The sequence below is a fragment of the Cyprinus carpio genome, chromosome B18, assembly GCF_018340385.1.
Source record: "Cyprinus carpio isolate SPL01 chromosome B18, ASM1834038v1, whole genome shotgun sequence".
NCBI classification, from domain to species: Eukaryota; Metazoa; Chordata; class Actinopteri; order Cypriniformes; family Cyprinidae; genus Cyprinus; species Cyprinus carpio.
This window is the reverse complement of record NC_056614.1, coordinates 19827083-19854641: the sequence shown is the minus strand read 5'-3', so window position 1 is coordinate 19854641 and position 27559 is coordinate 19827083. Positions and strand designations below refer to the sequence as shown.

General features: G+C 38.1%; 1 protein-coding gene across 1 annotated transcript; it reads left to right on the top strand.

Annotated features, from left to right (window-relative positions):
• LOC109109489 (potassium voltage-gated channel subfamily G member 4-like) lies at positions 1-26896 on the top strand. The gene is made up of 3 exons (XM_019122601.2): positions 1-433; positions 1910-2829; positions 20155-26896. Exons 2-3 carry the CDS (start codon positions 2080-2082, stop codon positions 21019-21021), a joined length of 1617 nt encoding a protein of 538 aa, XP_018978146.2. The 5' UTR covers positions 1-433; positions 1910-2079; the 3' UTR covers positions 21022-26896.
• The last annotated feature ends 663 nt before the right edge of the window (positions 26897-27559 follow it).

Below are 27559 nucleotides of genomic sequence, written 5' to 3'. Positions count from 1 at the left end.
TCAGTCGCGTTGACGCACAATGACGTGCACATCTCAAACTCGTTTAAAACAGGAGCAGGTAATTAAATTATCTGCTGTTTGTAAGGTTTATTGTCGAGGTGCGAACGGTACGTGACCAGGATTCGCATGCAGAACATCCCTACGATGATTTAGACTTCGCTTTAAACTTACAGTGCCTCTCTCAACCGACCGGCGTTCACTCACACACACATTCGCTCGGATCTATGCAGTGATAGTGACTCTGAGCGCGCGGGACAGTGATGACACATCAGCGGAGAATATTCGCCTTCTGATCATTTTACTGCTCCTGACGTAAGCATTCCAGCAAGAACCGTTAATGAAATACTAAAGTGAGTTCGTTTAACCGTTATGGAGCATTGTGGAGAGAAAATGTCTCTGTTGAAGAAAGTGAGGACCGGAGTCGTGTCGAGGGGTGAGTTGGGAGTTTTACTTTGATGCCCTTGTAGAATTCATTTAATAACTTATATAATCATTAACGTATGTATTGTTATATTTAATGTGTGTTTATCAACTTTTAGGCTGTCAGTTTCGCTTAGTTTTATTTGATGTCTGTTCTTTCGTGGTTTGACTGTACACAGTCTAATAAATATATTCAGAGTAGCCTAATGTTATTTGAACAGTTTCGTAAAGCCTTTTAGCCTATATGTATGTTATTTGTATCTATTAAATTTAGCAGTATTATTATATTTAACAGTTTTATATTTCGGTCTGTGAATGAGCCAGCTATTTTAATAAATGTTTTAAGTATATTTGTGATACATCCTGACAGTGATGGGATAGGGGGATGTAATGATTCATCTAGTCGATTCTGATTCTTCTTAAACGATTCCGATTCCTTAACGGGTCCACGAACTTTTTAGCAGAAGCATAAATACAATCCTATAAACTTTTTTCTTAATGTATTGAATAAAATACTTGCATGACTTGATATTCAGTGAGGGAGTTAGATAAATTAACTACCCTGATTGAAGGGTTTCTGACTCACCAAAATGAACTGGCTCAAATGAACAGGAATAATATAATGTATAATATACTGATATATTTGTGATTTAAAAATTGCTTGCATAAATATTTTTTTGGAATAAACATTTTTAAATGGTTGTCAATGCTCTAAGCAATCAGATGACATACATGAACATTGTAGAAAGGTGTTTTTTGTTTGTTTGTTTTTTGGAACCCCCTTTGAGTTAATGTTACAATACAATGATCTTTTAAATTTACTAAAGTCGTTAAATTAGTCAGACATGCAGTGGATTTTAAATAAGCTTTTTAAAGGCAATAGGAGTGGCCCCTGACACTTCTTGCATGCTGTCTGTTGTTGTAAAAGTATGCCCATTATTTCACCATTGTTTAGACACATTTGCAATTATCATGCATTGTCTGCTTGGTTCACTTCCTTCCCAATATCCACCCAATTTTAACACCTGCTTATGTGTGATTATGAGGAATCTTGCTCCCCTCACTTTCTGCTCATCAGCCTGTACTGGAGAGATGTTCTTTATAGAGTCACTGCCACTGGGCTGCTCAACACACTTCCCTCAATTAACTTTCCACACAGTAAAGCAAGCCTCGCTCCCGACGGGAATACACTTCTATTAATAAATAGTTTATCACTCTAGCTCCCACCCAAGCATAATGGAACACCTTGACAACAGCAAATTATTCAATCTCTATTAGATGTTGTGGCATGTCTGGAGGTCTCTGCTAATACACCTAGCCACCAGAGAATATGCCAAACAATAGTGTCCTTCGTAATTGAAATACTAAGAGCACATTATACAAGTTCCATGTCATTTTAACAAAGTTATAGTACTATTGCAAACTTTGTGGTTTTATAAAAACAACTGTTTAATCTCTTTGTCTTTTGTTGTCTTATTGTCTCCAACAGTGTTCAAATGATGTGGGATGTTTGGGTCTTCACTGAACTGTGCATGAGATCCTATGGGATCTACCTTCGATTAAACACCTCAATGCCCTAAACCCAAGGTATCAGGCTAACGCTAAGACGACCTGAGCTTCGCCCAACCATTTTGATTAACTTTCCTCTTCAATGCCATCATGCCAATCATCAGCAACGCCAATCATGACTTCAGCAACCTCTCGGTCAGTGACGACAGCAGTTTGGACCACATTTTTACCGAGATCCCGGAAACTGAGACCATCAAGGGAGTGTATTATCAGCGTGCTCAGTTCATTCGCCGACCGGAAGATCTGCTTTCGGTGGACCACGGCCTGCAGGCCCTCATCAATGTGGGGGGCAACCGTTACACCTTCCCTTGGAGTACGTTGGAGCAGTTCCCCCTGACTCGTCTAGGACGTCTCAAACCCTGCAGCAGTCCCGAGGAGATCGCTTGTGTTTGTGACGATTACGATGAGACACGCCGTGAATTTTTTTTTGACCGTAGCCCCAGTGCATTCCGTGTAATTCTCAACTTCCTGGCAGCAGGAAAGCTACGTTTGTTACGGGAGATGTGTGCGCTCTCGCTGCATGAGGAGCTCAACTATTGGGGCGTAGAGATGGCCTACATGGAACGCTGTTGCAAGCGCAAGATGTACACTCGCATTGAGGAGGTCGCCGAGCTCGAGCGGCGGGAGGAGGAGCGCCGTCAACGCAGTATGCAGCTGCGCCCTCCTGTCGAGGAGACAGGTTACCGAAAGTTCATGAACCGTTTGAGGGACATGGTGGAGAACCCTCAGTCGGGTTTGCCGGGAAAGATGTTCGCCTGTTTGTCTGTGTTGATGGTGGCGGTGACAGTGATCAGCCTGTGCATCAGCACCATGCCTGACCTCAGAGAGGAGGAGAGTAGGGTGAGTGTATACAAAATTTCTCAACCCAATCAAGCGGATGGTTCACCCAAAAAATGAAAAGTCATTGTGTCATTCCAAACAAGTATGACTTTTTTATTCCACTGAAGATAGAAAGTCATACAGCTTTGGAACAACATGAGGGTGAGTAAGTGGATTTTAAAGTGAAGTATGAAGTGACGTGTGGCCAAGTATGGTGTCCCATACTCAGAATTTGTGCTCTGCATTTAACCTATCCAAGTGCCTACACACACACCGTGAACACACACCCAAAGCAGTGGGCAGCAGTTGGAGGTTCGGTGCTTTGCTCAAGGGGTCTCATCTCAGTCGTGGTATTGAAGGTGGAGAGAGCGCTGGTTATTCACTCCCCCCCACCTACAATCCTTGTTGGACCTGAGACTCGAACCCATGACCTTCAGGTTACAAGTCCGACTCTTTATCCATTAGGCCACGACTTCCCCTTAACCTTTTCAGTGGTGAGTGTAAAATATTCTAGCGGTCCCCCCAGAGTGAGTTTTTTTAAGATGACCATTATTTTAGAACGTTCCCCTTACTGTTTCCATGGCGACGCATCACGTGACACACCGCGTCTACAATAACACTGTATGACAGATGGATCGCTTTTATTTCATTTTTCCGTTTTTTATTTAAAATATTCACAAACTTGCATACCATGTCATGAACAATCTGATATTCTGATTCATAAATATGTGTAAATGAGTGTGTTTTGTTGTTTAAAAACCTTTCTAAATGATCTTGATCGTGATCTGTAATGTGTGATGGGCGCCGCCATGTTTGTTCGCACTGCAGTTCAGAGAGTCCAGTCAGTCGCATTTACAGGACGTGAATTCATCAATTTCTCCCGAAATACAAGTAATAAGTGGCCGGTGAATTTGGTGAAGAATAGAGTGAACTTCATAGTTACTTACACCATGTTCAACTGATATGAATAAAACACATCTGCAAATTAAATTTGAATGGATGGTTATTGTTGCTTCCATAGACATATGCGTGTATTTTTCAAACTCTAAATGTATTGTTTTACTAGTACTTATGTGTATTTAAATGTCTGAAACCTAAAATATGCATTATATGGTTAAGAACACCTGCAGAGTTGTGATAATATGACAAGGGCAGTGCACCTCTGTCTCTGGCTCAGCGCCAGCCAATGCACGAAAACGTAATTTTGAATTTGGCAGTCATGTGACGTCACCGAACATTCTAAATCCCATATGTGGGACCATATGCCCAGGGGCACGGAAATAAGAATCCCATATGTGGGACCGTACCGCTCAAAAGGTTAAAGGTATAGGTTACACCAAAAAAGAAAATTATGGCTTAATTTACTCACCCTCATGTCATTCCAAACTCATAAGACTTCGGTTAAGCTTTAAAATGCAAACTAAGATATTTTAATGAAACTTGAGTGGTTTCAGTCTCCCTATTGAAAGTTCAAATAACCAAGGATTAGAAGATCAAGAACAAAGAAACAAAACTTAGAAGATTGTGCCATAATGGCATTATAAAATGAATCCTTATAAATTGTGTGGTTTAAATTGTATGAAGAGATACGTTCGCTCTGTATCCCTGTTGAAAAAAAAACTGCATATGCTGGTTAGGTATGTTTTAAAGCATGGCTGCTGGTTTGTTTTAAGCTGGTTCTTAGCTGGAGTTACAGTAGTTGCTTAGGACCAGTTTAGGACCAGCTTAGGACCAGCACATGACCAGCTTAAACCAGCTCAGGACCAGCTTCAAAACATACCTAACCAGCATATGCTTTTTTTTTTTTTTTCAACAGGGATGATGAACAGATTTAATTCAAATGATGACAGAATTTTCATTTTAGGGCAGTCTAACCCTTTCTATATGATCATAAAGATTGCTATGCTCTCAAATGCATTGATCCTCTCACACTGAGCCAACACACTGAAAATCAAGTGATTTATATGTAAATTCATGAGTTACAATTCTCTCTTTGTTACATTTTACTTCTGTTCATCTTTACCTTTGAATTTACCGAAAGAACCCAACACATGTTCCACTGTTAACGTAGACCCCCTTCTCCTCAGGTACTGTAGAATGTGATCATGTCACTGGAGGTGTGTTTCCGGTCTTCAAGCAGACCTGTGCGTCCTGTTCCTAGTGAGAAATAATGAATGCGCCTCAGCAGGGCTCCCCAATGTCAGTAAATACCCAGAGAGTAATGAACTGGACCAGCGATGCCTCCACAATGTCAGCAAACACACACACAGAGAATAATGAACCAGCTCCACAGAGACCTCTGGAATGTCAGCAGGCACACATGGGGGGTCCGCTTGAGAAGACCTTTTTGCTGTTAAATGACTATGCATTTTAATCGCCCTTAGGCAGACACCTCACACCGCCCAAAGTGGAAGTGGTAGACCGATGGCTGTAGCTTCATTTGCCTGAAGTTTCACTCCACAGCTTTGTATTGGAATACTGTGCATGTGCGATTGGATGTGCTTGTGTTTATGTCAAGGTAAGACTCTTGCGGTGTCTAGGCAGTTACGCCAGCATGTAGCGTCCAACAGGCAGAGTCCCGCTGGAAGCAGCAGGACTGTCATATTTAATTCACACTGCCGGGCCGTTTGTCAATGTCAGCCACACGGTAGAAAAGGAATGGCCTGAGCATGGAGTCATTCATCTCTGCTCATAAATGTGTGTGTGTGTGCACAGATAAGTGTGTGTGCATGTGTACATTGAGTGATAACAAGATGACCTCCTCTATCTTTTGCAGCACTTTCAATTCTTTGTGCGTAGTCGAATGTGAACATGTACAGATGTTCCACAGTTTTGTATGTTTACAAGCATAAAACTTTTCTGTGAAGTTTTATGCATCTATAAATTATATACAACACGATTTCAACTTAGAGCTCAATATCAGATGCAGAAAGACAAGGCAGCAAATCTCTAGTAAACAGGAAACACAAACAGACGAGAGAAAGACGCTGTGAGAAAACTCGCAATGAGCTGATAGAGAGAAGCAGTGAATAAATTCAACAACCCACGGGCTTATCTCAACGCTTGACATCAGTGTGACCTAAACAGATCCCTGTAGCGTTTTAGTTCTTAAGGAATCTATATGAAGGTACAGAGGCCTCAGAAAGTATCTGGACACTTAAGCAACCCATAAATAACGTATGAATGGTATTCCATTAGATGACAACATATCAAACCAAGTGACAATTATTTTAAAGAAAAGCTTCAGAAAAGTACACTTTTCTGAATGTTTCCTCAACAAAATTTTATATACTATTTAAAATAAAGACAAAAGGTATTTGAACACTTTCTAGTAGACAAATGTTAGTGGAAAATGCCCATATTTAATGTGATGAACTACACCTGCGTGAACATGAGGGGAACTGACTTCATCCATACACTAAAAATCACATTAAGACTTAAAAGTCATTGGCAAAATAAATCAAAATTAGTTTTATATCAAGGTCTAGCCTAATTTACACAATGCCATTCAGGCATTATGTATGATTCCTTAACTCCCTGGTTTGGCATTTTAAGTGTGATATGAATAGATAAGAGATAAGAAACATTTATGGAGCACAATCTGAACTCGTCAACCTTGGGGATCAATCCAGAGAGGTTAACTATCTTGTGTGTTTCAGAGTAGGCTGTATTCTCATAATCCCAAGCAGCACCTTTTTATTTATTGTTTAGATAACAATAAATACATTCTTATGAGGTGATAAGATGACTTTTATCTGGATTCATATTCTCTAATACCCGTTATCTTTGCAGAAGTTAGATAAGTTGGAAGCAGTGCTACTAGAATAGGATTATGGTTTCGCATGGGTGTACCTTCTGCCGTTTTGTAACAATTAATTATATATTGTATATACAATTTTTAAACTAACATTTATTCTACTGGTTCTATGGATAAAGCATCAGCCAGTCAAGAGAATCTGAGCATCTGTGCTTCACTCCTTCCTATGGATCTTTTACTTTTTTCCCCTCTTGTCCTACAGTAGATTCACTCCAGCCCTGCTTTCTTAAATATTAATTTCTACCTTTGGTTTTCTTCTTTTGGACTGCTTTTCTCTCTGCCCTCTTTTCCTTTCTCTGCCTTTTCTCACCTTTACTCTTGTTTACCACTCTCTGCCCCTTTCTTCCCCCATGCTGTCTTATGCACTCTCTCCTTTTCTCCTCCCTGGGGCTGAAGGTGTAAATTTTGCTTTGTTTGAACTACAGCAGCAAGGACTCTGAGTTGAAGGTGTTTGTATTCCAATGAGCATCCTGCAAACTCTCACTCAAGTGCTGGCGACACACACACTTATTCACAGTATCCTGTAAAAGTGAAGCTGTATCACTGATCGTATTAAGGATAAAACTTCACATTTTCAAAAAATTTACATAAATGAAAACTTTGAGGTAAATTCACTCACCCTCATGTCATACCAAACTGTATGACTTTGCTTTCTCTTTTCTGTGGAGCAAAAAATAAGATATATAAGTCAGTATTTGGACCACATTAACTTTTATTCAAAAGTATTTCAATGAAAGAAGAAAGTCAAACTTGCATTTTGGGTGAACTACCCATTTAATAAATCCCTGAATAATTAGGTTTGGTTTTGAGTTTACCTGATGTGCATTTATATAAGATTTGTTCTTGCACTAAATATTAATGTTAAAATAAATACATAATAAAAAAAATAGAATGAACTTCTTGTAGTTGTAAGATTGACTATAGAGATGACTAGTCAAAATGACTGATCTGCAAATAGGTAGTATTGGACTCCAGAAAAAGCAATGGGCCTGTTCTGCCAAGACAATTATACCTTAATGCATGTTTGAATTGGGTTCAATTTAAAAATAATAAGAGAATAAGTGATGTCATGGACTTTTTCATTCTAATTAAGTTTATAGAATTAATTCTATTTTCTAATTAAGTCTTCAGCCAATCCATCATGCAAGAGCAGATTTGTGTTTGCTACAGAAAAAAAACAACATAATCAGTTTGATTTGATGGAACCTTCTAAAAGAATTAGCTTGACCTGGTATTGTACTTACCTCTACAGCAATCAAAATCTTTTATATTGCAGGTGTATTCACCTGATTACATGCATTAAGACATAATGAACAGCCTTGCTTCTGAGCCACAAAGTTGAGCACATTATCATCATTTGCTAGATGAAAGTGCTGAAAAAATGAACAGGTAAATTAATCATCGGTCCTGACTAAGCTCAAGCATACAGAGTGAGAGAATATTTAAAGCCATTTTACAGCTCTGCATCACTTTCACATCTGTGACATTCATGAAACATGAAGCTGGTCTTTGAACATTTAGCAAATGCTGCAGTTCAAACCAAAGCTAGTTTAATTTTCCTCTTGACCGATCATAGTCTCCACACACCCATCAATGACAGACTAGCTAGTGCTCTACATGTCCTGTTCAGTCCTGTTCATGCTATGCTGGACAGAGTATTACAGAGGGCCAGATGGTGTCGGAACAGGTGCAGGACATGAGTGGTTTTGGTGTTGTGTTGCAGTTTTGCATTTTGGCTCAATGATTTGCCAGAAGGGGAGTTCCTGGAACAGGTGCTGATGCAGGGTTAGCAATGATCTCAGCTACTGTTCCTTGGCCTGGGTTCTTACAATAAGGCAGGAGAAGGTGAACAATCCACAGTGCAATCTGGACAATGTGCTGCCAGTTTCCTCTTGAGTGGGATGATAGCGACCAAAACCAGCATGATGAGGCCAAAGTGACAAAGTGAGAGAATGGAAAGGAAACACTAGGTGAAGACTGGTTGCACTTGTAGAAGTTTCCAGTAATGCCATGTTTTTTAACCCATTTAAATTAATTAATAAAGTTTACAACAAAGCAGTTTCACCAACTAATTAGAACTTGTAGGATATTTTATTGTTGTTTTATTAACTTTGTATTTATTTGAAAGTTCTGATACAGACCTGCATTATTAATATTGGTTTCCTAATGTGCACATTATGATGATGATGACAATGATGATTTATTTCAGCGTCTCTTAGTGTTTTTTTTTCTTCATGGTCCCACCCTGTTCACAACAATATTCAAAGTCTTTTCCACTTGTGATTTTAATGGATTTTTATAAATATTTTTTACTCAAAATTTTAACCCGATTTCCTGTGGATTTCTCACACTGCAAGCTTTCTTCTCAGCTTATATGTAAATTTGTTTTGCATTGGGCAGGGAATTCATCAGTGGAATAATGGAAGTGGGTTGGAGAGTCGATTACTAATTCCATAGCTTTGAGTGAGTTGTGTTTTAGTTGTTCAATTTTACAAGAATGCAGACTGTCTTTCTACTGCAAATGGACTGACATTTTTTGTAGTTCTACATGCATTCATTTTGTACATTTCTTTATAGTGTTCCATAGTGATGCAGGAGAAATTTGGAGGTGATTGCCCTCAGATGCAAGTTACAGAATAGGTTTTTATATAACACTCAACAGCAGTTTCCAAGTCACAAAGTGCCAGTGTAGGTCAAAAGTGTTATTGCACCAGAATCACCTTTGTTAAAGCTGGACCTGAGGTCCTGAACGAATTGACTTGCTTGAACTCCTCAAATGAGCAGCATGGCTTGAAAGAAAATGTTCAGAATGGGAGCTGTTCTTACGCCTGCCTGCTGTTTTCCATTACGTGCACCGCAACATCTTTTCAGTTCCAAGGTTATAGAGTTCACAAAAAGATACTCTGGAGTGTCTCACAGGTGTACGTATAAACAAACACACGTGGCTGGTCTTATACAGTAGTAGTGTTTGTCTTTGTTGGTGATATAGTGAAGTGTTTACAAGCTCAGGGTAACCAGAATGTTCCTGGTTTTAATCACCTGAGTCAGATTAAAAAACCCAGGTAGCTACAAGAGGCCCAGATTGCAGCATAAAAGAAAAAACTACCATTTAGAAAATGTAGTGTTTCATTTTGCTTTTCTTTTAAATAATTTAATGGACTTTAAATTTAATACAATAGAAGAGAAGCCGCAGGAAATGACAGTGAGAAGATGCATGGGATGTATGGTGTGGTGCTGTAAGGCCATTAATGTATGTGGGCACGTCTGATCATTTTTCCTCTTGTACTGCATACTCATTTTTGATTCAGCAGATGCAGAAATAGTAAATGGTGTAAATAGTGCCATCCATCACAAGATTTGTTCCACAAGTAACTTCATCCCAGAGTTAAAGATGCATTTTTAATGCCCGCCCGCTTGTTATCTGCTCCTATAATTTTCTTGAATTAAATTTGCAAGATGTACACAACTCATCTTGTGCAGGTCACACTTTGTGGGTGCTTTTCTCTCTCTTGTACTACATTCTTGTGCATAGAAATACAATACAAACACCAAACAATCATAGTTTTGAACATTATTTTTAATGAGTCATGAGGAAATATGAACATGTTTGTTATGATTTTAAAAATAAAATGTATACCACTCAAAATGTGTATAATTAAAAATAATAATGAAATGACAAAAATGCATACTATATATATTATAATTGTAATATTATAGAAATACTTAAATGCATTAGTAGGCCTGTATGACTTCCTTTCTAGAGTTAATATATAGTGTGGTCACCTTTGACAACAATTACTGTGTCTATCGACAAGAAACTGATGCCTCGGCTTCATTAAGTTAAGCCGGAACTGTAAACTGCAGTGTTTAAGCCATTTCACAGATGCTTAATTGAACTGACTGGATCTCTCCAGGACATCACTGTTTTAAGTGTATATTTTGCTGTATGCTTCAGGTACCTGTCCTGTTTGAAGATGAATCACCCTTGAAGTCTCAGTGCTGTGGAGGACTGTAACATGTTTTTTCCTTGGACTTTCTTGTTTTAGCTTTATCCATTGTTCTTTGTGTCTCTCTGAGTTTTCTCCCCTGCTGTGGAGAAGCATAGCATTATACAGCCATCGCTTTACTCAAAGGCCTGAATCATAGCCTATGCAAGTCCATAAATGCAGACTCTTCTATGCTATGTATGCATAATTTTGTGTTGTTGTATGAAAATGCATTCACAGAGTTGCACAAGGGGCAGTATAGCAACATTAGCATGTAGAATGTTTCATTTACTGTCCGTTTTCTCTTTCAGGTGATTGCCCCATAATGTACATTTAAATTGCAAGAGGTGGTGAAATCCACTGGAAAGCAGCGTTTAAGCTACTTGGCTGCTATAATGCTCCAGTGAAAGAACTAGTACTTGGATATGTCATTGTTCATTAGGGTTAAAGCATTTGATTTTTAGGAGACATTCAAGAGTTTTTAGGGTCTAATATTGTGGTAGCACTGGTTTCAGATTTGCATGTTCATAATCGCCATGTGGGGCTGGTAAATCTGATGGTGGTTGGTAATTTTACATTTCAAATTTCCTCTCTGAATAGGTTAACTACAATAAATCACAATGTGCACCAGGTGAATGATTTAATGTTCAGTTTTTTTATTTCAGATCAATTCACTTAAATGTCTTGACATTTTCTCACCTTGACATTAGAAAATACTTTTTCTCTAATTCAAACTAATTCTCAGTTGTATACTCAATGTCACTTAATGAGAATACAAATGAAGATATGTTGAACAATATTAGGAATCAAACCGTGCTGCTGCCCACTGACCGCCATTGTATGGACAAAAACTGACATTTCTCAAAATATCATCTTTTGTGTTCCACAGAAGATAGAAAGGCCAGAGGGTGAGAAAATATAGACTAAACTTACATTTTTGGGTGAAATTTCCTTTTTAGCATATTTATTTCCAACAAGCACCCATTTCCTTCCTGCTTTCTCTTTACAGACTAGCAGGATGAATAAATCTATCCGTTGACCTCTTGGTTATTTTTCCACTGAGATGTTTATGGGCTGGCTGTTAGGTATCCATGTCTGTTCAATGTCTCCTGGGTCCTGCCTAAAAGCTAGAGATGCTGCTCTGAAAGGGAAGGGAAGGATGTTATAGTGCCATTTACACTTAGGCCAGAAACATACTTGAATGCGTGGCCAATGTCGGAAGCAGACTGTCCTGTTGTACATACTTTCCGTGCTTTATGTTACTGTAATGGTAACAATACATACCTCCAACAGGTAGTTAGCAATAAACATGTCACTTTGGTGTGAACGTCAATGTTTTATATGTGGCCAGCTGCATTTTTTTTCAGCTGCAGTCAAGCAAAATTAATTGACTTTTTTGAGCGAGGGAATGAGCTAAGACATTAATAAATTAATGGTTGCTACACCTCTGATTTCTGTAGTCTGATGCAGAGAAGCTCTGGCAGATAGAGACCACAAAACTGCTGGTGCAGGACTACGGTAGTAAACCTTGCTTGACAGGATTTGCAGTAACCTGCCATAAAGGACAGATCAAATGGACAGAGTGCAGCGTCAGTCTCTGGGAATGGGGGAAGGAGGACACTGAAGAGACTGAACAGAATGAGAGCAATGCAGTTAGATAAAAGGTGTGGGTGGGTGACCAGTGCCTCCAAAGGTCATGTGGGTGCAGTCGCAGGTAGTTGCAAGCGGATCTGTTTTTGTGTCAGATATATGTGGGTGAAGCGATCTCTGATCTCTTTCAGCCAACCACTCTTCACAGCCTTTTTGGAGATACACAGCTTATTACAATCAAGTTTAGTGGGAACTGAGACACACTGTGTGCGAAAAGCACTCAAAAACCTCCCAATGCAGAATCGCAGGAATTTACAGTGTAATGCGGAATGTCACAGAATTTGGTAAATTTGGATGAATAAATCAAAAAAAGTGCTGTACACTTTTTATAACAAATTGTGACTGTGACTGTGACTGTGAATATTAAATTGCAAAAAAAAAAAACACTGTATGGGTCAAAATAATCAATTTTTCCTTTATTCCAAAAATCATTAGGACACTAAGTAAAGATCATGTTCCATGAAGATATTTTGTAAATTTCCTACTGTAAATATATCAAAACTTAATTTTTGATTAGTAATATGCATTGCTAAGAATTCATTTGGAAGATTCAAAGGGGGTTTTTTCAGTATTTAGATTTTTTTGCACCCTCAGATTCCAGATTTTTAAATAGTTGTATCTCTGCCAAATATTGTCCAATCATAATAAACCATACATCAATGGAAAGCTTATTTATTCACTTAAGACTGGTTTTGTGGTCCAGGGTCACATTTATATTCGAAATAACTGCATTGCTCACCACTATTTTATCTACAGTACTACACATGCTCAATCATGCATGACTGTCATGATGTTTTCACTACACACGACCTTCACGTGACCTTCATCTCCAACATGTCACAAGCATGTCACCATTACATTTGATAAAAACTTAAATCAGATACACACAGAAAGGGAATGGTCTTCACTGCTACCCGCAAAATAAAAGTTTTTTTTTTTATTTGAAGAAATTATGATGCAAATATACAGGTGCATCTCAATAAATTAGAATGTCGTGGAAAAGTTCATTTATTTCAGTAATTCAACTCAAATTGTTTTTTTTTTATTTTTTTTATTGGTCTTATGAAGTATTCTAATTTGTTGAGATAGGGAATTTGTGGGTTTTTGTTAAATGTGAGCCAAAATCAGCACAATTAAAAGAACCAAAAGACTTAAACTACTTCAGTCTGTGTGCATTGAATTTATTTAATACACGAGTTTCACAATTTGAGTTGAATTACTGTAATAAATGAACTTTTCCACAACATTCTAATTTATTGAGATGCACCTGTATGTTGTATATTAGGAATGTACTTCTCAAAGAAATAATAATAATATTTATATAGTTTGAGTTTATTAGAGCATAGTTTTTAATGAATATCACAGTAAACCTCCATTGTGCAGCAATTTGTTTGCCAAAAAAGATGTTAAAATTTTATTGCATTACAATGTAAAAGATTAATTAAATTGTTTTTTAATGACAAATTCTAATTTGTTTGTTAATCATTCATTTGATCACTAACATATTTGATAATAAATGTGTATTAAAGTATAACACACAGAATCCAGAAAAAAATGAAAACGAAAAAAGCAGAATTTGGGAAAAATAAAACAGATTTCATAGTGCCTACCAACACGCTCTCTCTTCTTCCATCCCTTCATTGCTCTCCATTATAGGAGCTTAAGGTGAGGAGAAGAGAACGAGTGTGTCTAGGTTAAAAATACGGCTTGCTTAGCAAGAGGGAGATGGAGAGGCAGGTGTTTAAGATTCTGAAACCGTCTCGCTGTGTACTTTAGCTAGTGCAGAGCTGAGCCGTACCATCCCATTCAGCGCTTTATACTTCAGGTTTCTGGGCTGGGATGGATAGAGACAGAGAAAGAGGGAGAAATGTCTTGCTGTTTGACAAATTATTATGCAGGAGGACAAAATGAGTGGAGTGCATTTTTGAGGATTACACAGATTAAAGCATCAGGCTAAAACTGGATGTGCGTGTGCTGTTAGAAAGACTTGATGAGATAAAGAAAGACTTTAAAAAATAAGAAGTTAAGGTGACGTAAGCTGGAAAGCGAAGTTGTTTCAGACACAGAGCAAGCTTTGCGTTTTGATTAAAGATTATGAAGACAAAAATTTTCATTGAAAAAACATGTACTGATGCACAATAAGATCAGGAATATGTATTAAGAAAATAGGTTTAGTTTTTAACTTCATATTGACTTCATTATCTCAGCTGTTTCTCCCAGACAGCAGTGTGATTAAATGATGAGCAAACATTTTTTATATTATGATTATTATTATTTGATTATTATGTTTCTGTAGTATTACTTTTTGATTGCTACTGTTAGACCTGCTGTACCTGAAAACGTTTTATTTTTCAGCTGAGCACTGTTTATTTAATTTATATGCTTTTTATATTTTAATTGTCCTTATTGTTTGTTTTTGTATCTTTGTTCCCATTTTTAATAACAAAGATCACATTATAAATATATATGACGATATGTATTGAAAAATTTTGTGTAATATCATATCGCACATAACCTACTCTGTTCTGGGTTCCCACTGTCCTACCTAGAAATAACAAGAAATTTCAAAAAGCATGAAATTTTGAAAGGTCACTGAAAAGTCATAGACATTTCTCCAGTGAATATATTTTTCCTAGTTATGAACTCACAAAAGACTGGGCTAGGAGAAAGTATTTTCAACAGAGAAATCTCACACTTCACCCGTAAGTCTGGTGACCTATAATTTTATTTTCTCTAGGAGTGTATATGTGTGTGTGTATGTATGTGTGTTTGTATTTTCCAGGGAGTAAAATGGAGGTTGGTTTGCCAGAAAGACCCAGACGCGAGTATATCTGATCATCTGTCATGTTCCTGTCTGTCTCTGCTCTGTGACTGTATTAGTGCGCGGCAGACGGGTGAGGGTTTCTGGGTTACCGCGATGTAGCATAGAGTTCTTTCAATGTCCCAATCACTCCATCTCTGTCTCTGCATCTCTCTCAATCCCTGGCAATGACCTCAAGGTCATTTTGACATACACCTTCATCAGCACACACAACCTGGTAAAAACAACATGACAGATTGAGCACGCTGTTACAGATTTTTTGCTTACTTTATCCTTTATGTCTTTAAAACAACGTTCAATCAGAATATTTAATAGAGAGCAGCCGGGGGATGGGAGAGTACAGCGATTTAAATAAAAGCAATATGCTGACCTCAACAATTTCCTGAATGTGGTCTTTTTCTAGGAGCTCAGAATAAAGTGGCATTATTGACTCTGCGCCAGGAAATGTTCGACAACAAATATTTTGGCAAGAGAAAGTGAAAAAGAGTGAGACGGGATGAATAATGGACTTAGATGATGGAAGAGAGGTTTGGAAAGAGAGACTGGTCTGGGCTCATGTCTGATGAGTTAGAGCAGGAAGACACGATGAGCAGCAGCAGTGCGGTGGAGGAGACTTAATCACATTACATCATATCACACTATACGACTACTGTTCCGCAGCATGTTAAACATCCATTTAACCCTTTTTTTATTTTATGTTTTTTTGGGTATCAGTCATTACTCTTGCCTGTAAAAAAAAAAAAGAGTTCTTAGTGAGTCCTCAACCTCATATTTTATCACTTGTTTGAAAACATCAAAGACAGGACATCAGTCTTAGAACGTCTGTAAGCTTTGTGATATCTGCTTTCCTCCTAGTCTCACTTCAATCTCTCCCTCTCTCTCTCTCTCTCTCTCTCTCTCTCTCTCTCTCTCTCTCTCTCTCGTGGCAGATTGCAGACTGAAGTAAATGGCCACTACTATGATTGGCTAACAGTTGTGAATGTTTGACAGCGTACATTACTCATAGACAAACGCTGCTGTAATTTAGGTCAAAAAACGTATAAATAGCTCATACATATCAAACAATCTGTAAGAAGGGACAAAGCAATAGTGACCACATAATAAATACTCACAGATACTCACAGTTGAGGTGTGACATTTCTGTCAGATCTAATATAGTCTGCACAGCATCATCTTTTAGTTTCAATCTTTTTGAAAATCCTGTGTTGAATTGTGCCTCCGTGGTAAATGAAGTAAACAAAGGAATGAATTCTTACTGACGCGGTCTGTATCTTCATTAAAAATAAAGTTCATTCACTCTTTCTTTCCTAACGTTGGGATCAGAAGGCATCGCAAATACTGTTTTTCCACAACTTGGCACTGCACAGCATCTTATTGTCTTCAGAGCCATCTTTATCGTTTGGTTTCTCTCTCCTAAACACTACATGCGCAAATTGATGGGCGGGGCTAAACAGGCAGTGATGTCCAAGCTGGTGTTGATCTTCTACAGAGGCGGCGCTTATCTACACTACTACATCATAGAGTAGAACATTCCAAAAGCTGTCGTTTTGGCAGACTGCCTTCAATAAAAGCTGTTTTTAGACAAAGTTTCGATTTTTTAAAATACAGGATGTTTTTATAGTATTTTTTTACAGTAGGTTTTTTGTTTTGTTAGAATAAAAAGTGGACAAATACTGTAAAGACATTTGGAAAAGAATCCCATGATGCACGTCATGGTTTGAAATTTGATGACTTGTGAAAGATGAGATTTGATTTAGCCTATTCGATTTTAAAAACTTAACATTTTCTCACAATTCGTCTTCAGTTCCTTCTCTATACCATTTAATATTTAATCAGTTGCCCTGAGTAATACAGCACTTTGCCCAAGGCCCAATAGGGCTCTAAAATCTGAAAGTGTAGAAACCTAGTTGCAAGTGTTTTCCACAACTTAATTTGAGTCCTTCTATAAAAGCTTGAATATTAGATGTTGAAAGTAATATACTTTATGGTTTTCCAGTATGTCTTCTGCTATATGGAGCTAGATTCCTGCTGCGGTTTCATTCCTCATGAATAATATTTTTTGATGAATATCTGATGCATTTCTATGAAAATATAAAATGTAAAAATGTTTGGAGGACCGAGATCAAATTGGAATGTTAGGAAACAGATGACCCCAGGGGTCTGTTTCCTGTTTGTTTACATGTATAAAGCAGGATGCGCACTATAACAAGCTTTGAGTTCTGTACATGCCTGTAATCTGTTTGGTGTTGTTTATCAGATCCTCTAGTAGTGTACAGTCAGAAGAAATTATTCAACTCTCTGTCCAACCCCTCGTCTCTTCCTGACATCCCCATTCCTGGGTCCCCATATCTCATTCACTAAGCAGCTCACAGATCGGATTATCCCAACTGCATTTGGTTTTCAATACATCCATTTATGCATTCTCAGACCCTCCCTTTAGATTCAAACAGTCAGCCAGACCACCTAACATTCAATCAGAGACTCATACCGGAAAGATGACTGTCAGTTTTGTATAACCTGTTTAGTGCTAACAAAGGCTACGATAACCTGGCAAGACTAGGACAGTAGTTCTGTGTTTGGTTGTTTTATGTCTCCGTTTTGCTCTGGGACTGTGGCAGTTGAGTTGAGCCAAACCTATTCCAACCATCCTATTGATTTTAATTTGTCATTATATTCTGCTATTCACACAGAATGCATCTAAATCCCATATGCAAGTGCTGCTATTCAAGGCTGAATGGTTTGGTCACAAAATCATGCTCTGATTGTGCTTTGAATTGCTAAGGCAAGTCACTTTAGTTGAATACTATAAAAAGCTTCACAATACATTCCCCTAAATATTTAACTTATCATCCTTCTGTTGCTTAGATTTTATTTTGCATTTTATTTTGATTATTTGTGCAGCCCTATTGCTACGTATGCTGATCTCAGAAGCCCCGATGGAAGTCTTCATAGTAAGCTGCTCATCAGCTCTGTAGGTGATTTCTAAATGTATACAGGCTGTATAGATGCTGGGGCTATGGTTGATTGGTTTTGAGCACAAAGGAGGGGGGATGTCATTGACATTTCTAGTGGCAGCGCAGAGATAAGGTCACCCTAAGTGCATTAGCACTGAGAAATTGACAATCAGCCTGACGAGTTGCAAATTGTTATCCTTCTTTAACATGCATAATGTCTGCAGCTGCAGTCACAACCACTTCACCCCGCCGCAGGGAGATGAGGAGCAAAAGTCAGAGAAATGTGATGAAAAGAAGGTGTTGGAGTAGAAGTGGGGAATGAGAATGACTGAGAACTGGGGAGAGTGACAGAAAGGGAATGAGAGGGAAAGGGGTCAGTGTACATGCTGGACGGAGAGGGACAAATTGTGTGCTGAGCATTTAAAATTAGTGAATTTACAGCAACGAATCACCTCAGAGCTGCTGCCGTTTGGTAATAAGTCCTCTCTAACTGCGAGTCTATTGCTCATGTGAAAGCTTAAGAATTTAGCCTTGAGAAAAGGCTTTTCATACTTTTTAGACAAGAAAAAGCATGAATGAGTTTTGAAAGTTTTTTGAAAGATGTAAGTGTGGCAGTGCGAGCTTCTTACGGGAAGGCAGGGTGTTTGTAGAATGACTGTCTGCACTATTTTAGTTTAGTTCTTGATTCTGATTGTTTCAAGGTCATGAGTTTCTACTGCATTGCTGTGTAGTAGTTCACAGTTTGTACTTGTTACTTTTCCAATAAAAAAGCAATACTAAAGATTTTTCTCTTTAAGTGTCTTATAACCAAAATGCAAATTTTAAATAGTTTTATTTCTGTTCATCATTAGAGTACAATAATACAAAACACATGTGTTAGATATATTTTGTTATCCTATAATATATATTCCTCCTTTTTTGGCTGTTATGCTTAAAATATTTTGGCATGTATTAATTTCCACAGGAAGTGGAAAAGTGTCAATATCAGAAAAAAAAAAAAAGGTCAAACTAAGTATTGATCTCTACTAAAACAATGTCTTGAGGTAAACACATTATGAAGACATATACAGTACATGTGCTACACACAAAGTCCACCATCAATTATTCCTTACATATGTTCTCTGAGGCTGTTTCATAGATCATAGATCTAACCATACTGTTCCAAGCATTTGCTGAAATGTAATATTTTTTCTTTGACTGCTCACATTTGTGTTTATAAATGACACATATCTGCATCACTCTGAACAGTCAGCTGACCTTAAAATACCTGTGTGTGAGCAGGTACAGAAACAATACCATTACACGGTTTACCAGCATATATGCACATAACAACAAAACCATTACATCTGCAAGGCCCTTCAAGTAGCTGAAAATTGAACAGCTAATTTGCTAACATGGCATGACTGTGATACATTCCCTCAAGTTTTGCTTGAACTAATGCAAATATTAATTAAATCTGCTATCTCAGCATCTTTTCACTGATTCTGCTTGCTCCTCCTTTGGTTTTCAAGATCTTAGCAAGGCGCTTGCTGGCGCTGAATGATAACGACATTACAAAACGGTGTGACGATACTGTATGCACGTGTTAACAGAATGTGTGATTTCAGATCTGGCTGCATCAGATGTGTGTAGTTTCAAGGATCACATCTACAGGCATGCCACATGAAGAGAAAATCAAATTTGGGTCACTTTCAGCATGTTGCTTGTATAGGGGGGTTTAAATCAGAAATTTCAAGGTCAAAGTGGTCTGGTTTGTCTTTTCTGTTAGCCCTCCTTCCACCACCATCTCAATTTGACCTCTGACTCTGGCTAATTAACTGATACAGCTTGACGTATTGGTTAGTGTGACTTGAATACTAAAAGTAAACACTGAGTTTTTCTGGAAAATGCCTATCAGCCCTCTCCTTATCTTATTTATTTTCCTTCCCCTTTTGTGTATTACTGACCAACCTTTTACTCTCTGGCGTATTTTAAACCTCCCTTTCGCAAACATTTTTCTACTTTAACTTCTAATATGCCAAGTCGAATGCATTGATTTTAAATTTAGATGCAAAGCGTTTTACTGAAAATAATTGAATTGAGAATTAAATTAGTTTCTCACTCTCTTTCCCTCCGCAGGGTGTGTGCTCCCAAAAATGCTACCACATGTTTATCGTCGAGACGGTTTGTGTGGGCTGGTTCTCACTGGAGTTTCTGCTACGGTTCGTGCAGGCGCGCAGCAAGCTGGAGTTCCTCCGTGGACCCTTGAACATCATCGACGCCTTGGCCATCCTTCCCTACTATGTGTCTCTGGTAGTGGAAGAGAACCCCACCAACGAACATGAGCGACCCTCTGGAGGTAAAGGCTACCTGGACAAGCTCGGGTTGGTACTGCGGATCCTGCGTGCCCTTCGGATCCTGTATGTGATGCGGCTGGCCCGCCACTCTCTGGGCTTGCAGACGCTGGGGATGACGGTGCGGCGGAGCACGCGTGAGTTCGGTCTGCTTCTTCTCTTTCTTTGCGTTGCCGTGACGCTCTTTTCGCCTCTGGTGCACCTGGCGGAAAGCGAGCTGACCGGAGTGCAGGATTTCAGCAGCATTCCCGCCTCTTACTGGTGGGCGATCATCTCCATGACTACAGTGGGTTATGGGGATATGGTACCTAGAAGCATACCTGGTCAGGTGGTGGCACTCAGCAGCATCCTCAGTGGAATCCTAATCATGGCCTTCCCAGCCACTTCCATCTTCCACATGTTTTCCCGCTCCTACCAAGAACTGAAACAAGAGCACGACAGGCTCTTTAAAGAGGAGTGTGCGGCAGCCGCAGCGGCTACCGCAGGACCCGATGGCGAGCAGGATGGAGGATGGGTGGCCTTTCCTCCTCCCAGACTAGTTCTTACTCCAGACACAGAGACGCCTGGCTCTCTTGAAGACCTTTCTCTTCTCGGGAATGGTGGGGAGACTTCCGGGAATAACAAGCACCCGTTACCAGCTGGAGCCTTTTAAGTGATGCACGCGCATTGTACACTTCTCTAGATCAAACCTGTTCTTCCATGCCCTCATAATGAACCCTCTTGCAGTAGATAGGGTGAAGTTAAAGGGCCTTGAAGCTATTTTGTCTTCCATCAGCCACAAGCTGATCATGTACTAAGTACTAATTCCTTCATATTCACACTATGGACATATAAGATTTAGCACTCCATGAAAATCCATGCAATAGAAGTAAAAAATAAAGCTAGATAGTTTAACTTTAAAGCCTTGTTCCACACAGTTAGACATACAGCAGAAAAATTTAGGTTCCTCAAATTAACTGTCAAAATTCTTTTAACAAATCCAAAGATGTGTTTTTTTTTTTTTTTTTTTGACTGTTTCAGGTTCAAGAATTGCTCTTCCAGAGAATGTGCACACGAAATGTCCTGCACCGGTTTGGGACAGACATGCTCTTGTACAGCTCCAAATAAAAACAGCAGTAATCTCAATGTCCTGTCCTGTTTTTTAGGGTTCAGAGAAGGATTTTCTAATCCTCTTCTTTGAAACGCTCAATCATTAGACACAGTGACCCTGTTCTCTTCATTTTATGAAACAGCACTTATGTGCCCCTGCCATCTGCCAGCTCTGACATGCAGCAGTTATGTGTGTGAATGAATCTATGATTGTTTTAGTTTTTATTGCTAGAGTTGAGATGCAGCCATGCTGTGACCTCAACAAGTTCAACATAGTTTTCATCGTCTTCTTGCTGATTTCCCCATAGGAGAGTCTGTTGCCCCCAGGTGAAGAGCTTCTCTGTATAAGGTCAAAAAATTGTCCCACTGCCCAATGCTTGCAGGGTCCAGCTGGTGGGGGGAGAATCGTGATTAGGCTGGGGATTAACATGCAATAAATTCATAGTGATAAAAAGTCAGAATCTGTGATGGACTTTGCTTTGTCAACAAATCACAAATTTGCACCTCTAATCCAATTATTCAGTCATGTTGCATCGGATGTTCCATAAATGGCCTTGATGCTGCACTAAAAGTCCCAGAAGACTGAGTCATGGATCGGGAAAAGGTACAGAGGAAACCAAGAGGCTTTGATTAGACCAATCAAACTGCATGTGTAGCTTTTCACAGGATTAACCATCTGGTTGAATCATTAAATGGACATCAGCTTGTTCATTATGTAAAGGTTAAACCTGTTTATCGCTTGTTTTTCTTTCATGATAGACAAGCAGTGTCAGGTTCAGGTCTCAGATGGTCCAGGGGTGTCTCAATCCACTAGTAAGTAACCAGATAGTCAACAGTTTCTGTCAGAATCACTATATTATATTAGAAATGTCATCATGCTCGTCAAAAAAGGTGGATAAGAGTATACTTCATAAAGCCAACAAATGACACCATGCAATTCTCTACAGCGATGTTGTTGATAAATGCCAGCTATATTTAATGCACAACTGAAATTGTGTTGCAGTTCATTGAGTCATTGGCATCTCAATGTTTAGTGGTTATATTCATGTTCACATTACACTGCTCCTAAACTGTTATGTAACATATCCGGGAAGAGAAAACCATATTCTTATCCGTTTTGATAGAACGTATTCTATTGCGGTAACAATTCATATGAACTTAATAACCATCTGCACCATTTAACAGAAATGGGGGGAAGCTTCGTGAGATATGCCATCAGCTCAGCTATAAAGATGCTTTTAGCCACAGTGCTTATTGAAAAATCTTGTTGGCTTGATGGATGGCTTGAATGATGTATCATATGCCATTATTTATCAAGGAAGGCCATATCTAGATGGCAAATGTCTGCTGCTGGTATCAGTGATTGATGTAGAAAGCATCAAGAAGGATTTAAGAGGCAATCTATCAGATCTTCTTGATGGAGAGATTGATTCCTATTCGATAGGTAAGTTGCTTTTTAGATTTCAAAGTGTAGTAAACCTAATATTTAGTTCTCTCTTCAAGTCAACATTTTACGGGTGCAATCTAAACAATAGGTCAATGATGCGTGTATGTGTTTTAACATTTCAGAGTGTATAGTGGTGGTTGAATGTTATGGTTGTGTGTTTGTGACAAGAACAAAGCAGTCCATGGATGGATGGATGGATGGCCGGCCATTGCAGTCTCTCTCACCCATGACTTTTAAAGCTGATCATGGTCTTCATTTATCATCCAGGACCCTTAGAATTAAAAAGGCTTATTTTTTGCCACTGTCCCTTTAAGATGTCCATTTATATATGCCCTTTTCACGTGAAACCAGTAAAAGCACTGTAATACGCTTACACACATCTTTCAATAACTTGGCAACGCCTGCTTTACATTGTGACATTTTACATAACACTGCAATATAACGCATAAACTGTGAAGGTCAGGCTAGAATGATCAAAAACTGTACTTGTTTTTATTGGTAGGATATTAATTTTACTGATATCATTAGTTCTTATGGTGTTTAGAATGTTATCTTTTATGTGTCTTACTTTCTCATTACTTGATCGTTACTGAGCAGCCCAGTTTATGAATGCTGAATTGACGTTATTGATGTGTAAATGTGGGTGGTGTCAGACATCAAGATGTTTTTGCAGCGTTGTTGCATTAAATGGCCTTGTGAACGCTTTTTCGCTTCTAAAAAGATCAAGGAAAACTGTATTTCCTGTTACATTAATCTTTAAACTCTCCATGATTGGCACGAGTTCTGCAGTGCTGTCTGGATGCTTCTATTAGCATATTTGTGATGTTGTCATCATACCACATTTCAGGCTCAAATTTAACTTTTTATCACTGCATTAAGCTTCTTCTTGGCGGAGATAGTATAAGTGAACAGATGTTTGAGTTCTCCATATACAGTTCAGTTTTGATCTGATATGTCAGTCATAATTGAGCACAGGCTTGTCAATCGGTCTGTTTCTTTGTAAATGGATTTAATCTTGTGAACTTTGGCTGACATTATAGTGATCTGGATATACAGCATACATTGAATTACCCAGAATTCACCGCCTAATCTCATCTCATTTTGAGCAGTTTTTCTGCATTTTTTCAAATACACAGTCGGTAGTATAGATTAAAGAAAGAGTCTCTTGTGATGTAACAGTTCTAACCAGGCTTGATGAGATTAGGTGAAAACTTGCTATATATCATATATTAAATATGTTTTGACTTGTCACATCCTGCAGCTTTTTTGCTTTTACTGTGGATCGACAAATAGCTTGACGTAGTAAACGTATTGCCTTGCTTCTAGCTATGACACTGTGTCATTCTTTCTGTCTTCTGTCTTTCATGATGGTAAGAGCCTCAATGGGCAGTAAGCTTCCCATTAATCATAGTTGACAGCTTGACCATAGATGTACCGCAGCATGGCAATGAAATTCTGGAAAGGGTCTCGCTTGGAAAGTTAAAGTGTTCCTCTTCTCTGTATCACATGAGCATCATCATTGCAGTAGTTATAGGCGGAGGTTTTATTGAACATTAGAGACCTTAGTGTCTTTGAAAGACAGCTGTGATTGGTGCCATTCCTAGTATTACTTTAAAGGCAAAGTTTTAAAAATGAATCAAAGGCTCTAGGAGGAGGCGTTTTCAGCATTTTTTTCCCAGGCTTAATTCACAGTGAGTATCCATGTATTATTTATATACCACAGAAAGCTGATCGAAAGAGTAGTTGGGACAGTTCAAGCACTCATTCATATGCAGAATAAGTCGGGTTCATTTAAAGAGTGCCATATGATGTGCTATCAGCTAATAAACTCGGATTAGATATTTCATCTGTTCATTTGCAGCATCTGGCTCATAAACATCTCTCTTTCCTAGAATAAGTCTCATTCTCTGTTCAAAAAGAGAAAAGTACTGTAAACGTGTTTAGTTGGAACATTGTTCATCATCCCTGAGAACCTAGAAGGTTGTGGAGTAAAACAATAAATGTGAAATGAGTTTCATTACATTTGTTCGATTTTTCAAAAACAAATGTCATGTTTACAATAATGCAATTACAGTTGAAGTCTATGGGCCTTCAACTTTTCACTGTACACAAATAAAAAGGCTACCTGCAATGTGCTGTTTATATACTATTTATATAGAGACTGATGATGCTTTTCACATTTTCTTTCTTAGTCAGGTTTCTCAGGCTCTTAAGCAGGTGTTTGTGCATGATGGTTCTTATTCCTGCCGTCAAATGAGCCACTTGTGTGTTCTGCTGATGTCTGCTTGATGTTCTGCTCAGGTACAAAGTGTCTTTTTGTGTCCCTCAGAAACCACCAACAAACTGTTTCAGATTTGGAACTGTAACAAGCCTTCCATCTTATAGACAAACTAATATAATGTAGTTGACGTTTCTAGTATCTTGTGGTGAAAAATGTGGTTTTGTCTCCTAAAATGTAATGAAAATGACTGCTTATACTGTGATATGTCTGCTATTACGTGATGGCAACCAACATCTGTTCTTCTACATTACTCCAAAGTGGTGTAGTTTGACGTTTTAGACAGAAATAGATTGAGAGAGTCGATGAATAATGCTAGTAAATACTAATTTGATAAGATAAATGAAAGAAACAGAGAATAGTGACTTTACAATTACTGCAAAGTCATAATTTAACTGCATTGCAACATCGTTAGCAAGCTTTACATTTCATCTCTGGTGCTTTAAATTCCTATAATGGGTGTTTTATGATATTGAATTTCTGTATATCATCCCATAAACAGATCGGATGTCAAAGGCTATGTTCAGAGTGAAATAATAGCTTTCTGCATACTGTGCAATACATACTCAAAGCTTTTTGTAAATATGTGAAATGCATACAAGATCCGAAAAATGTGAAAAAAATTTCATTCAGGATACCAGACTAGTACTGAACTAGTTATTTTGTGGTTTTTAACCCAACTTTTGTGTAAAAAAAAAATATATAACTTTCTGACATCCAATTAAATAACGAGAAAGACGTTGAAAATCATATTAATAGTACTTCTAGGTCATTTGTTGTTCTGGAAATGGAAGGTTAGGTGGAGTCCATTGTATTGTGTGATTCATTACATTGTATTCCATACACATATTCCTTGCATTGTGTTCTGCTGTAAACTGCACATTTTAGTAAAAGTAGTAGGTCGTACATTTATTCATTTCATGCAGGTGTATTCTATATGCATACTGCAGATATTTTTAAGAGTTATAAATTATGGCATTACATTGCATTGCTGTAATAATACAAACTTGTTCTGATGTAATACAGAAGCTGTTATGTTGGAATCATACATGAACAAGAGAGATCAGAGAGAAGGTGGAGGGCCGAGATGAAGCAGGTATCTAGAGATAAGAAGGCAGATACAGGACACTGATGATTACTGGGCAGATTAAAGGGCAGCGTTAATCATCTGATCACCATGGGTAATTAGTTGCAACTTCTAACATCCTAGAACCAATCGATCAAAGCTCACTCTAAATAGCCCACAGTCAGGGACGAGCTATTCTAGAGGCCATGGTGACCAGAATGATGTCATGTCAGGGAATGTAGAAATGTCCCTGAATCAGTTATGCGACTGTGACTGTAATGTATTAATGTGCGTCATCAGACCTCACGAAGGATGGTGGTGAATCCATAAAATGTCCACAGACAAATTATTTCATTTATGATTTATAATCACCTTTCCCCAGGTCTGGGTTCTTACACTCTGCACAAATTATTAAACTGCCTTTTATTATCAGCAGGTACAGTGGAGTAGGAGAACGTAATCTATCTATCTATCTATCTATCTATCTATCTATCTATCTATCTATCTATCTATCTATCTATCTATCTATCTATCTATATATCTGCCTTGTCTTGCCTTGCCTTGCCTTGCCTATTAATTTACTATAACATTAAAAAAAATTATTTAAATGTAATCTTGACAAGCAGTGTTTTTGGAATGATCAAAAAACCAGAACACGCATAAAAAAAAAAAAAAAAAAAAAAAAAAAAAATATATATATATATATATATATAATATATATATATATATATATATATATATATATATATATATATATAGCAATTTAGGTCTTTCTGTATTCAAAAGTTGATTTTTGAGTTATGTCTTCATAATGTGTAGGTACTTTCTGTACAATACTACAATGACAAACTACAACACATCACAGAAAAAAAATGTTTTACAGTCATTCCATTCAATTTTAGTCACTAATCTGATATCATACTTGTAAAACTGGGTTTCATTTCCTTTCTCTCATCTCTGCTGTGCAGCTCCAGCAGAGATATCATCACTATATCATCAGTCTCACTCTGGATAACTGCCAGATGTTCACTTGGCTAAAATCAAGAAATTGAACGCCATAAAAACATTCAAAAAAACTTGTCCACAGGGATCTCCATATGCCACAGAATCAGTCGAGCCACCATTATGACTGCCCCATTTATCTGCAAACATAACGATGGTTGGAGAAAACAAAGTAGTCCAGTTAGATTGAAATTGTATCCCCTCCTCCCTCTTTCCTATATTAGATATACAGTGTAATTTGTGATCAATCCCGAGACAGGGAAAAGCAGTAGAAGAAGACTTTGTGTCCTCACAGCTGTGGCAGGGCT